Raw genomic sequence first — 14,989 nt, forward strand, 5'->3', positions numbered from 1 at the left:
TTCGCTAGTCGTGAGGTCATCACAGCGCGCCGTCACAGCACCTCCCAGAACCCCCTAATTTATTTTTTTCGCGAAGGGGATGAAATGAAATGAACTGATCTCTCCCGCCCCATTTTGCTTTTAGTCCTCCACTCCGGCTGCGCGCACCCTCTGAACAATGGAGCGGGAGAAGGAAAGAAAAGCGGCGGGAGGTGGCCGCGGGGCCGGCCGGGCATGACTCGGCGACGCCGCCAGCCGAGTTACCCGGCGTGCCCTGCGCGGCGCCGGCCGAGGGACGTGGGGGGAGGGGCGGGGAGGAGGAAGAGCGGCGGCGGCTGCGGATGTCGCTGCGACCGAGCGGCGTCTGAACACACGGCGGCTGCCGAGCGCCCGAGCCGGGCCTGCGCCGGAGCCCACACCGAGCTCCGTGGCCCCTCGCCTGCCAGGGCGGCCTTACACCCGTTGTCGCTGAGGCGGCGTGCCGCGCATTCTCCGCTGCCCGGGCCGGCCGGCTCTGCCGTCTGCTGGCTCCCCCTCGCTCGCCCGCTCCCTCCTGCGCGCCTGAGTCACCGCCGCCGCCGCCATGGCCGAGAGTGGTGAAAGCGGCGGCCCTCCGAGCTCCCAGGACAGCGCCGCCGCGGCCGAAGGTGCCGGCGCCCCCGCGGCCGCTGCCTCGGCGGAGCCCAAGATCATGAAAGTCACCGTGAAGACCCCGAAGGAGAAGGAGGAGTTCGCTGTGCCCGAGAATAGCTCCGTCCAGCAGGTGAGGGCCGCCCTGGCCTCGGGCCCGGGGTGGGGGTGGCGGCAGGACCTCCGCCCGTGGAAGGAGGGACGGTTTTGGAAGGGCCTGGAAGGGATCGTCCCCCGAGGTGCCCTCGGCCCCTCTCGCGGGTTGCTTCTCGAATTAGATCACACCCAAGTTCCTGGGTGTGCTCCTTGGGACACCGCAGAGGCTTGTGGCGGGGCCCCGCGGCCTGTTTGTGGGACGCGGCGACGCCGCTTCCCTCCGCGCCCTCCTGCTGCTCCCGCGTCCGCCGACCACCGGCCTCCTCCCCCAGCTCCCCGCCCACCCCCCCTCCGCCGCCTCCCTCCGGCTGCTCACAAAGGAAAGGGACCACCGCGGCTCTCCGGGCGGGGTGGAGGCTGGGCTGGGGCGAGGGTTCGCTTTGGCCTCTATCTGTGGTTTTGTCTCATGAATTAAAAAAAAAGGGAGGGGGTGTTGCTCATTGTTTCTACCTGCTTGCGAGTTAAGGTAGATTTGGGGGCGAGGAGCACGTGTACATTTAGTTTTCCGTTTTGATGGTTGAAATTTATCCTACCTTGCAGTCTTCAAGAAAAAAACAACCCTGACGTAGAAATTGTTTTCAGGCGCATCTTAATAGTACTAGGCTTGAGGAAAGGTGGATGACGACTTTCATTGATGACTTGCTGTTTTCTTTTTCGCATATTTATCTCACATCTCTGAGGTGCCAGTCATTGGGAAGGTTTTTGTTTGATTTTAGAGGGATGGTAGCCACGTTTTGCAGATACTAGCGATTGCAGTCGAATAAAAGAGAACAAAATTAGAGTTAATGGAGAATATTACCAAATAATGTACTACTTAAAAGCTGTTGAGGTATACAGACTTGGCTGTTAAGAATCTTGAAGAATTCAACAAATTTGCTTTAGCTTATTGTTGAATGTACATCCCAGGATATTTTTTCATAATTGTTGAATTGATCTCTGACGATCTAAAATAATGCGAAGTCTGTGAGGAAACAATTCCTGAGAGGTACATGTAAGTTTGAACAGGAATAGTAAATGGAGTATTGGTTTATATAGTTCAGTTCTGAAAGGTGGTGTGTTTTGTGAAGCAGTAAATTGAGTGTACCATCACGGGAGAAACTTTTACCACCTTCCGAATCACATTTTGGGGGGGTGTTCTCAATTGTATAAAAATTTCCTTTAACATCTTTGTTTTCCAACATACAGGAAGGTTGAAAGAGTGGTACAGTGAATATTCACATGTGCATCACCTGCAATTGACATTTTGCTGTATTTGCTCTGTCACGCAACTAATCACATATTAGTTTCCTTTTTTGGGAGGCATTTCAGAGTGAGTTGCAAATACCACCATTAAATGTTTTTCACAAATACATGCACCTGTATGATCCAAAGCTTTATCAAGTTGCAGAACTTTATAGTTGACTGGAAAGTTCTCCTTTGACCTTTCCCAGTTGATTTAGTCCCACTCCCCTCCATCCACCACTGACTTCTTGTTTTTCACTGTTAGTCTGTTCTGGAACTTCATATAAATGAGATGAGAGTATGTACTCTTTTGGGAAAGGTTTTTTCACTCAGAGTAATGTTTTTGAGGTTCTTTCTTGTGTATACCAGTAATTTCTTCTTGCTGTGGTTCCCACTGTATGAATATGCCATAGATAATGTACTCCTGTTGAGGACCACCTGGGCTTCTTGCACTTGGTTGCTGTGAACACTGTTGTACACAGTTTTGTTGGACAGATGTGTTTCTCCTATTAAATACTTGGAAGTGCAATGACTGGGTGATAGGATAGCTATAGGCTTAGTTCTATAAAAAACTATGTTTTAAAAAAGAATTCTAACATCTTGAAGTTCCACCTAGTGCATGGGAGTTCCTGTTGCTCCACATCCCTGCTAGCATTTGATAGTGTCTGTCTTTTTTTCATTTTAGCTCTTCTAGTATATGTGTAGCAATGCTAACTTTTAAGCCTGTGGGTCTTCTTTCTAGGATTCAGGTCTCTACTTTCCTACCTGCTTTTCAGCACTTTATTGTAAAAAATTAGGGAGAAAGAGTAAATATTTTGTAAGTTGAAAAATTCATTTAAGTCATTTTAAGATGTTCTGTCTGTGAGGGTTGGTTTGTTTTTGCTTTTTGTGATGGTGGCCTTAGAGGTTTAAAGTCTGTGGAAGTTTTAATCTTACTCTTTTGTAACCAAAGTAAATTTGTTAAATTAAAGCTTTTCTAAAGCAACTTACTCTAATGGCAGTTGAATTTTTATTCTGAAAAATGCTTTCTGTTGAAGCAGAAAACATGATTTAAAAAAAAAAAAAGAAAGAAAACATGTAACACAGCACCAAGAACCTGAAGACAAGTTGAACTATCTGTGGGGTCTGTTAAGGGAAACACATACAGGAAAAATAGGAGTGTATGAAAAGCAATTGGCAGATGATTTGTAAATTTGACTTGCACAAGAAATTATATCATTTTATAACTTAAATTTTAATTAAATGGTTTGATTTAAACTATTTGTTACAGAGTAAAATCTGTCATTAAAATACATTTAATGACTTTAAGATTCCATGTTCAGTAAAAATGCTGAGTAAAAAATTGGGAAATATTTGGTCCTGAAAATTTTTATCTAATTTTAAGATGAAGAGGGTATGGTAGGCAAAAGACTTAGAGAAGGAAAATACTGAAGGCTTAGACATTTTATAAGCAAATTCCATATTCTACAGTTAAGAACCTCTTTCAGTATGGGTTTCTGTATAATGTAAATTTTGTTAGTACCTTATACTGAAATAGTATTTATATGAATGTTCTAATAATCGATTGGATGAAATTGGATATAATTATATTACCACCAACACCATTTAACTTTCTACTTTATGATGGGTCATTTATAAAATACATTGTAAGGTGGTAACTAATTTTCTTATTTTATCCTCGGGTTCTGTTTGAGTGTATATAACTAATAGGCAGAAACAGGATACCTTAATACAGTTGGTATTTAGTGTTGCTTATTTGGAGTTGATAATAACAACACTTTGAAGTTAAAGTGAAATTTATTTGATTGAGCAGTCAGTTAAGTAATGTTTAAATTTCTAGTTAAGGGTGGTTAGAATATAAACTTAACGGTGTGTGTTTCAAGGTGATTTTGTAAATAGGGTTTTTCATAATATAAGTAAGTAGATTAAAAAAAAAAAACAACCCAGATAAGTTGTGTGTATTGGTACAGAGTCCCTGAGTAGGAGACCTTTTTTTCCCCCTATTAATTATTCATTATCTACTATGGGAAACAGTTTGAGGACTTCCAAGTGTCAACAAGAGAGATGAAGTCCAAAATGGGATTGGGGTGGGGGTGTAGCGTGTGTCCACTGTTCATTAAAATTAGTGCAGAGAATAGAAGGGAGCTTCCAGGTAATATCTAACTAGCTTGTTCTGGGATTTTATAGCTCTGTTGGTTAGAGTGTAAGATTTGAAATACAGTTATCTGAAATATTCAGGCAACATACATTCTAATTTCGGAAAATGTTTTCATTGCTTGAAACTTTTAGAAAAGTATTAACATACTTACTTATAACAAATACTGTATTGCATAGATTTGAGCCTTTTCTTGCTAAGGGAGATTGCTGTGTGTCATGATCATTACCACCAACACCATTTAACTTTCTACTTTATGATGGATCTAAAATGCACTGTCCACTTTGGTACTACCAGCCACAGCTGATTGTCAAATACTTAAAATGTGGTTGGATTGATTTGAAATGTGCTGAAAGTGTAAAATACGGATTTTGAAAACCTGTGATTATGTTCTTTCACTTAGTGTAATGTTTTCAGGGTTCATCTGTGTTGTAGCATGGATCAGCTCTTTTTATTGCTGAAAAATATCCCATTGAATGGATATATTTCTCATTTTATTTCTCCATTCATCAGCCAGTGGATTGTTAATCATTTGGGTTGTTTCATTTTGACCAATCTGAATAATGTTTCTGTGAATAACTCAGAAATTTTCATGTGGACATATGCTTTTGTATTTCTTTGTACCTATGAGTGGAAATGCTGGGTCATGTGGTGACTCTATGTTTAACTTTTTGAGGAACTGCCAAACTATTTTCCAAAGTGACGGCACCATTTTAAATTCCCACCAGCAGTGCATGAGGATTCCAATTACTCCACATTCCCCGGAACACTTGTTATTGTCTGTCTTTGATTATTGCCATCCTAGTTATTGCAAAGTGCATCTCATTGTGATTACATGACTCAGTGTGGCTTTTTTTGGGGGGGGGGAGTCCCCAAACCCCTTCAAGGAGGACCATGAGATCAAAACTATTTTCACAATAATTCCATTGTGTTTTTCTAGTTCTCTCAAAAATCAACAGCATGTGAAAATGTGAGATATGGAGACAGATTTGAAAATCCAGTTCTCTTACATTAGACTAAAGTAATGTGCAAAAATTTAAAACAGTGCTACTCTTCACACTGGGGAAATATAGTTACTTTTCATAAGAATGTTACTTATATTAACATGTAATGAGTTTATTGTTATTTTTAAATGCATGTTTTTAAAGATGCCTCAGTTTTAATTTTTTTTTTTTTTTTTTTTTTTTTAGTTTTAATTTTTAATATAGCAAAAACGTCAGTAGATACACATTCATAAACAAAAACTGGGGTTTCAGGGCGCCTGGGTGGCTCAGTGGGTTGAGCTGCTGCCTTCGGCTCAGGTCATGATCTCAGGGTCCTGGGATCGAGTCCCGCGTCGGGCTCTCTGCTCGTCAGGGAGCCTGCTTCCCTCTCTCTCTCTGCCTGCCTCTCAGTCTACTTGTGATTTCTCTCTGTCAAATAAATAAATAAAATCTTTAAAAAAAAAAAAAAACTGGGGTTTCAAATTTCTAAGAGTGGTGTCCTGAGACTAAAAATTGCTCTGAGAATTTAATAGATTAAGTAGGTACTTTTAAGATTTAGGTTTGACTCCACTAAGTTGCCATTGTCTCTTGCTTGGAAACTATAGGAGCTTGCTGGTGAGTCTCCCTACCTCACTGCTCCCCCCCAACATTCATTCCTACAACAATCTCTAAAGAATGTTAATCAGATCATATTATCCTTAAAACTAATAGCTCCCCACTGATCTTAGACTTACATACTTTGCTTTGAGGCCCTGTGTGCTTACGGTGCCTGCCTACGTCTCTCTCCATTCTGATGTGTTCTTTCCTCCTTGGTCACTTAAGTCTTGCCATATTGACTTTTTAGTTCCCTGACCTGTTGTTACAGTTTTTTTTCCTGCCTCAGGACTTCTTTGCCATTTGTTCTTGCTACCTGGAATGCGTCCTACTCTGCACCTTACTACCTGTACCTTAAATCTCAGGGCAAAGGTCCCTTTCTCAGAGAAGTATCCCTGATTGTCTAGACTAGATTGGGATTCCCTGTTGTATTTTCTTAGAGCACTCTGTTTTTCGGTTATAATTCATCACAATTTAAATTCATTATTTAAATGATTATTTGATTGATGCTTATTTCTTCTGCTAGAGATGATCTTTGTTCATCATTATGTTACCAAAGCATAGCACATAGTTTGGGTTCAGTAAATATTTGTTTACAGGTGAATCTAGACCATTATGCACAATAATGTGTATTTAATAAAAACTGCCAGTTATTCAGATGACTGTTAAATGACTATCCATTTTTCCAAAGATGGTTCACAACTAGCATAATCTTATTTTTTTACTTATTTTTTAAAGATTTTATTTATTTAAGAGAGAAAGTATATGTGTGAGTGAGGGGTAGGGAAGGGGGGACAATCTGAAGCAGACTCCATGCGGAGTGCAGAGCCTGTCTCAGGGCTGGAACTCAGGATCTGACGTGTAATCAGCAGTGGGGTGCTTAACAGACTGAGCCCACCCAGGCACCCAGACAGCTAATTAAATGCATAGGAAAGAAGTAAGTACAGTCAGTGGTGTGTTGGTAAATGTTTATCAACCTCTTTTTCAGGAAAAAATAGCACTGATTTGTAGTGTTTGGTGATTTTCATGGTGTACTCTTACCATGGCAGATATTAAGCTACCAATATTAAACTGGCTTACAAAATTCCTGAAAATCTAGCAGTCTCAGCTAACAGGAGTCATTGATTACAGTGCTTTAGTGTGGGGGTCAGCCAATGATAGTGGACCAAATCCACCATGTCCATTCACTTACTTGATTATCTGTGACTGCTTTCAAGAATGACCATATATGCTGGGGGGAGAGGGGTTGAGAGAAGGGGGGCGGGGTTATGGACATTGGGGAGGGTATGTGCTTTGGTGAGTGCTGTGAAGTGTGTAAACCTGGCGATTCACAGACCTGTACCCCTGGGGATAAAAAGATATTATATGTTTATTAAAAATTAAAAAAGAAAAAAGAATGACCATATGGCCCACAGAACTGAAAATATTTATTCTTTAGCCCTTTTCAGAAAGTTTGCTGACTTCTGCCTTAGGCATTAGAGCTAACTGTTCTAGATCTTGTCACATGGGTACTCAAAATTATTCTCCCTGGAAAATTTTACCATGGCTTAAATACAGTGCTACATAATAGAATTTTTTTTTTTTTTTTAAAGATTTTATTCATTCACTTGACAGACAGAGATCACAAGCAGGCAGAGAGGCAGGCAGAGAGAGAGGAGGAAGCAGGCTCTCCGCGGAGCAGACAGCCCGATGTGGGGCTCGATCCCAGGACCCCGGGACCATGACCTGAGCCGAAGGCAGAGGCCTTAACCCGCTGAGCCACCCAGGCGCCCCTACATAATAGAAATTTAATGCAAGCCTTATGTAATTTAAATGTTTCATATTCACTTAAAATTGAAAACTTTTAATTTTAAGATACACATAAAATTTACCATCTTAACCATTCTTAAGTGTACAGTTCAGTGGCATTGGATACATTTTGCATTGTTGTGCAACCATTACCCTCAGCCATCCCTAGAATTCTTTCCATCTTGCAAAACTGAGATACTGTAACTATTAACAGTAACCCTTTCCCCTCCCACCAGCCCCTACAAGCATTCTACTTTCCTTCTCTGAATTTGACTACCCAGGTATTGCATAAAAGTGGAATAAGTATTTGTTCCCTTTATGACTGATTTCAGTTAATGTCCTCAGGTTTCATCCATGTTGTAGCAGATGTCAGAATTTCCTTCTTTTTTAAGGGTGAATGCTGTTCTGTTGCACGTATTTGCCGTTTTGTTTATCCATTCATCAGGTGATGGACACTGCATTGTTTACCTTTTGGGTATTGTAATTTTAATAATATGTTTTATTTAACGCAATATGTCCTGAATGTCGTTTCAACATGTAAGTAGACATAAAAAGGTGAGATACATTTCCTTTTTTTTTTTTAAATTCTAAGTCTTCAAGATCTGAAGTATATTTTATGATTATAACACATCTCAATTTGGACTAATGTTATGTGTGACTACAGACTTCTGAATTACATAGAGCACCTAATAGAGTCTTCAAGTCTTGCTCCTTACTTACCTTTCCTCTATTATTCACTGCATTTCAGCCATTCATATGTCTTGTTTCCCCCAGATACCACTCACTAGTTCTTTTCCTCTCTGGGCCTTTGCCAGTGCTGCTAATGACAGTAATAGAATAGCTATTATTTATTCTAGACTTACCAAGGTGTAATACATTATTATTATTATTTTAAGTTTCACAGCTTTATGATGAAAGTATGATTAACCCTTTTTTAAAATGAAGAAAAAAGGATACCTGGGTGGCTCAGTCAGTTAAGCAGCTGACTCTTGGTTTCAGCTCAGGTTCTGATCTCAGGCTCATGAGATCAAGCCCTGCATTGGGGGCTGTGCTTAGTGTGGAATCTGCTTAGGATACTCTCTCCCTCTCCTTCTGTCCCTCCACCTGCTCTGTCTCTCTCAAAGAAATAAATCTTTAAAAATAAGAAACAGATTAGGTTAATAACGTGATCAAATTCAGATATCTGTTAAATAGTAGAGCCTAGGTGTTCAGATCCAGTGACTAGCTTTGGACCCCACACTTAACCACTATTCCAGGCTGCCTTGACTTTTCTCTGGCTGAGTTTTTCTGTCTTAAAGCTCATTTGTTTGTTTTTATTTAAATTCCAGTTAAGCTATAGTGTAATGTTAATTAGGTATACAGTTTAGTGATTCAAGTTTATTTAAATGTTAATTAAAAAATGTTAACAGAGTTTGATTGGACTTACCAGTCTAAGTGAGTTCAACAATTCTAATTTGTGATACCATTTTGTGATTATATGTACTTTATCTTTCCCATCCCATACTGAATTTGCAAGGGTAAGGGCTGTTTTGCTTACCCCTCAGTCCCATGGTGCTTGGCACCTGTTGTGTAATGCAAGTATTATTAAATGAGCAGATGGTGTTTTAAAGATTTATTTGCAATATCTTTTCCTTATTTGGGGGATACTTTTAACAGTGATTTACTTAGAAAAATGTGATGTTTGTTTTTAGTTTAATTGTCTAATGGCATTATTTCTGTTGTTTTTCTGTGGAGCTTCCACTATTTAAAAAAAAGAAAATCTCATTAAATTAGGATTGGAGGGGAGCCTGGGTGGCTCAGTGGGTTAAGCCTCTGCCTTCGGCTCGGGTCATGATCTCAGGGTCCTGGGATCAAGCCCCACGTCGGGCTTTCTGTTCAGTGGGGAGCCTGCTTCCCCTCTTCTCTGCCTGCCTCTCTCCCTGCTTGTGAACTTTCTCTCTCTGTCAAATAAATAGATAAATAAAATCTTTTTAAAAAAATTAGGATTGGAATTTTTTTAGAGACTAAAGTTGTTACCTTCTGTAAATCTGCTGTTTGATGCAAAAAGTTTTGAGTTAGTATACAAAACGTTCCACTCATTACAGGTATGATAAAAATTATATATGTGTGCCTGTACTTAATGCAAAGTATTTTCATTACCTCAGAAGGTATGAAGTCTGGTCTTTACAGGTAAACTTATGCCATCATGAGCTAGTTTGATTTCTTACAGATGTAACATAGACTGCTTGGTTTATTTATTACTGGTGAAGGAGCTGCTGTTACAGATTTCTCCAGTTAGACTTGGGTATAATGATTTTTGGTAAAAATTTTTTATAGCCTTTAAGACTCTTCTGGCGGTTCTGTTCAGAAAAGTATTTATATACCCATATGTAACTTTCTGTTTATTCATGTTTAGCAGATGGGTCATTGTTCTGCACTTTGCTTACTGTCCTTTCACCTGTTGGTGGTCTTTCATATTGGCATATTTGGAACTAACTTATTCCACTATTATTTATTTATTATTTGTAAAAGTCTTGGTAGGATTTTGAGAAAGGTGAAGTGTGTGTTGGCATATTAATTTAAGTATATTGAAATGTGATCTACATTTTGGAGAGAACATGAACATTGGAATTGGAGAGATCTTTGAGCAAGGTGCTTTACTCCTTTGAGCCTCACTGGCAGCATTTTTAACTTGGATATAATACTTGTACTTGATTCACTAGATTGTATGGAGGATTTTGTGAGATAATATGTATAAAGTGCCTGGCTCAGCATTTATTTGCTGTACTTGTATTGGTTTCTTCCCTCCCACATCCTTTTATTTGCCAGTGAATTGAGTCTTAATTTTTTGCAGCAGAAGAAAGCTTAAATAGTATCCTAGCATGTGAATAGATAAACATTTAGTTTTCTGTTCTTTGTCATGTTTAGATCATAGAAACTTTTAAAAATAGTATATTTTATGACTAATGCACTATAATGTTTATGGCTGAGTGTTCAATTTTATATTTATAAGAAGGTGCCCTTTTCCTGTATAGCTGCTCCTGTATCTAGTTAAGTCTCATACTAAATATCTTTGTGTTAGATTTATGCGGTGTTTTTTTTATGAGAATACTAATTAAGGTCACTTGGACATCACTATTTGGAGAGTGATAACTGGATGAACTATAACATAGGATGATTTATTGAGTATGGATTTGTTTGAAGAGATTAGCAATATTGAGTGAGGAACTGATTAAAAGACTTGTGACTTAAAATACTAAAATAGCAAATGTTAGCACGTAGTATATTATTCAGACAACTACTTAGAAAATTCTTGCTAAATGCTTATCCATATGTGGTTCTGCAAGGAATACAATTAGTATGTGTCTTTTAACATTCAGAGCTTTTGTTTTAAAAGGTTGCAAGGGTGCCTGGGTGGCTCAGTGGGTTAAGCCTCTGCCTTTAGCTCAGGTCATGATCTCACAGTCCTGGGATTGAGTCCCACATTGGACTCTGCTCAGCAGGGAGCCTGCTTCCCTGCCCCCCCTCTACCTGCCTCTCTGCCTACTTGTGATCCCTCTCACTCTGTCACATAAATAAATAAAATCTTTAAAAGATTGCAAAATATATTTTTTTCTGAAGATACTTAATAGGAGCAGAGACAGCTAAAAGCAAGTTTGGATTGTGGGATAGTTGTAAAGGATGACAGTATTTCTTTTAGCTAAGTTAAAAGTCAGATTAATTTAATTGTATTTATTTTATTATTTTTTTAGGTTAACTTTATTTTATAAAAGTGGTTATAATTCAAAGTTTATCTTCACATAATTAGGGTAGAATATTTGAGTGTTTGCATGAGTGTGAGTATTCTGCCACTTCACATACCTCTTTAAATTCTTGCATCAGCCCTGCAGATTAAATATTACCTCCATTTTACTGATGAGGGAACCTAGGGTCAGAGAGCCTTAGGTAACAACCTCAAGGTTTGAAAGTGGCAAAACCAAGATTTGAACTCTGGTCTAAACGTCTCAAGAACATTCTTTTTTTTTTTTTTTTTTCTTACCACTTGGTTCCCTCCTCACTCCACCTGCATGTGTGTCTCTTTCTTCCCCCAGTCAGTCAAGAACAGGAAGTAAGTGAAGTGGACTCTGAACAGCAGAGATTGGTATCATAAAATCTGATATACTACATCACACGTTTTCATGTCGGGAGAGCATTTCAGATTATCTCAGCATTCTATTTTATATGGTTTTCTAATTTTTTTTTTTTAAGATTTTATTTATTTATTTGACTGATAGAGATCACAAGTAGACAGAGAAGCAGCCAGAGAGAGAGGAGGAAGGAGGCTCCCTGCTGAGCAGAGATTCCCCGATGCAGGCCTCAATCCCAGGACCCTGGGATCATGACCTGAGCCGAAGGCAGAGGCTTTAACCCACTGAGCCACCAAGGCGCCCCTGGTTTTCTAATTCTTGATTACTTATTTGCCTCTTCCTCCTGATTAAAAACAGCAAATTTTGGGGGAAGGGGAGATACACTATCAAAGTAAGAACTCAGTCTGGCAAAAAAGCAGATACAGGACACCCTGAGAGTCTGGAACAGTGTCATTGTATTGCAGGACAGCAGTTGATACGAGTGCAGCAGTAACTTCAGCCTTTTCAAAAAGTTACATTATATTCAGTAGAATGGAAAATAATTTTGGTAATCATACAGGGTAAACATAAATTAGCTGGAGAATCCATTAATGTGAAACACCTAACTTTGGATGATGTTGAGAGAAGTGGCTAGTGACAGTTGTTTTGTACATGCTGGTTTAATTTCAAATTATTTGAAGTATTTCAGAATTTTGACTCTTCTGGTTATTGGGAAAATGTCTACTACTTCTAAGTTTTCAACTGTTTGGCTCGTTGGTTATTACTGTAGGTTGTCAGTGCAAGAGCAGAGTAGGAAGCATATATTTATAGGAAACATGGATCCTTAGAGGCCCATTCTAGCAAATATTTTTCATTTTGAGTTAGTGGTGGCAACATGGGCCTCAGGACAAAAATAAGAGTATCTAGATGGTCTACATACAAGTAAATTATAAAAACCTTTCCATTGTGGTTAAGATTCTTCCCTAGGTATATGGAAACACTTTATATAATTTGTTGCATAAGTTTTATGTTTCTGCAGAGAAATAGTATCTGTGGGCTGTAAAACCCCTGTGTAAAACTGCTTTGTAAAACCTCTTTGATAGTTTTCAAGGTTGCTGGTTTCTTTTTCTTTTTCTTTTTTTTTTTTTTGTCTTGTCAACACTACTTAGCCTCTGATTTTCTCTTTTGTGTTCAGTAAAAGGGTAGTAAATAAAACAGACATGGAAGTAGAGTTCAGATGTTAGAAAATTTTGATATTTTGAAGCCACTAGTAGCTGAAACTCCTTCCATCTGCCTGAAGAGTGCAGAATAGGAGTTTAAGGAAATCTGAAGTATGTAGAGTTTTGGTCCTTCTATAAAAACATAACATTGTTGGGTACTAAACAAGAAAAATATGCAGCCAAGAATATTTTGTCCAGCTAGGCTGTCATTGAAAGTAGAAGGAGGGGCACCTGGGTAGCTCAGTCGTTAAGTGTCTGACTTTGGCTTAGGTCATGATCCTGGGGTCCTGGGATCAAGCCCTGCATCAGACTCCCTGCTCAGCAGGAAGTCGCTTCTCCCTCTCCCTCTCCCTCTGCTTTTGTTCCCCCTCTCATTGTGTCTCTGTCATATAAATAAATAAAATCTTAAAAAAGAAAAAGAAAATAGAAGGAGTAATAAAAAGCTTCCAGGACAAAGAGAAACTAAAAAAAAAAAATTGCAACAAACAAACCAGCCCTACAGGAAATATTGAAAGGGGTCCTCTAAGCAGAAAGAGCCCAAAAGTAACATAGACCAGAAAGGAACAGAGACAGTATACAGTAATAGTCACCTTATAGGCAATACAATGGTGCTAAATTTGTATCTTCCAATAGTTACCCTGAACGTAAATGGACCGAATGCCCCAATCAAAAGACTTAGGGTATCAGATTGGATGAAAAAACAAGACCCATCAATATGCTGTCTGCAGGAGACTCATTTTAGACCCAAAGACACCTCCAAATTTAAAGTGAGGGGGTAGAAAACCGTTTATCATGCTAATGGACATCAAAAGAAAGCTGGGGTGGCAATCCTTATATCAGACAAATTAGGTTTTAAACCAGAAGACTAATAAGAGATGAGGAAGGACACCATATCATAAAGGATCTATCCAACAAGAAGATCTAACAATAGTAAATATTTATGTCCCTAACATGGGGGCAGCCACTTATATAAGCCAGTTAATAACAAGAATCAAAGAAACACATCAACAGTAATACAGTGCTAGTAGGGGACTTAAACACCCCGTCACTGAAATGGACAGATCACCTAAGCAAAAGATCAGCAGGGAAATAGTTTTAATTGACACATGGGTCCAGATGGACATCACAGATAGTTTCAGAACATTCCATCCCAAAACAACAGAATGCACATTCTTCTCTAGAGCACATGGAACATTCTCCAGAATAGATTACATCCTGGATCACAAATTAGGTCTTAACCAGTATCAAAAGATTAGGATCATTCCCTGCATATTTTTGGACTACGACACTTTGAAACTCGAACTCAACCAGAAGAGGAAAGTTGGAAAGAAGTCAAATATGTGGAGGCTAAAGGATGAATGGGTCAACCGGGAAATTAAATAATTGAAAAAAATTCATGGAAACAAATGAAAATGAAAATAAAACTTCAAAATTTTGGGGATGCAGCAAGGCGGTCCTAAGAGGGAGGTATTTGCAATAAAAGCCTTTCTCAAGAAGCAAGAAAGGTAGAAAGGTCTCAAGTACACAGCCTAACCCTACATCTAAAGGAGCTGGAGAAAGAACAGCAAATAAAGCCTGAACCCTGCAGGAGAAGAGAAATAACTAAGATCAGAGCAGAAATCAATGAAATAGAAACCAAAAGAACAGTAGAACAAATTAATGAAACTAGGAGCTGGTTCTTTGAAAGAATTAATCATATTGATAAACCCCTGGCCAGACTAACAAAAGAAAAGAGAAAGGACCCAGATTAATAAAATCATGAATGAAAGAGAAGAGATCACAACCAACACCGAAGAAATACAAACATATTATGAGCAGTACTATATGCCAGCAAATTAGACAATCTGGAAGAAATGGATGCATTCCTAGAGACATGTAAACTACCAAAACCTGAACCAGGAAAAAAACAGGAAACACGAACAGACCCATTAAGGGTCTGTCAAATAAATAAATAAAATCTTAAAAAGATTTTACTGAAGCAGTAATCAAAAATCTCCTAACAAAAAAAGAGCCCAAGGCCAGATGGCTTCCTAGGGGAATTCTGCCAAACATTTAAAGAATTAATACCTATTCTTCTAAAGCTCTTCCAAAAAAAATGGAAGGAAAACTTTGAAACTCATTTTATGAGTTTCATCAGTTACGAGTTTCAGCAATGAGGCCAGCATTACCTTGGTCCCC

General features: G+C 39.1%; 1 protein-coding gene across 2 annotated transcripts in view; it reads left to right on the forward strand.

Moving 5' to 3' along the window:
• The first annotated feature begins 560 nt into the window (after positions 1-560).
• Positions 561-14,989, forward strand: part of UBQLN1 (ubiquilin 1) — a 52,133-nt gene continuing 37,704 nt past the window's right edge. For both annotated transcript variants that reach the window (XM_059141355.1, XM_059141357.1), the window contains exon 1: positions 561-742. In XM_059141355.1, coding sequence (XP_058997338.1) covers positions 563-742 — 180 coding nt within the window. In that variant the 5' untranslated portion in view covers positions 561-562. The remainder of the gene's footprint in view (positions 743-14,989) is intronic.

Source organism: Mustela lutreola, chromosome 12 (genome assembly GCF_030435805.1).
Source record: "Mustela lutreola isolate mMusLut2 chromosome 12, mMusLut2.pri, whole genome shotgun sequence".
Taxonomy (NCBI): Eukaryota; Metazoa; Chordata; class Mammalia; order Carnivora; family Mustelidae; genus Mustela; species Mustela lutreola.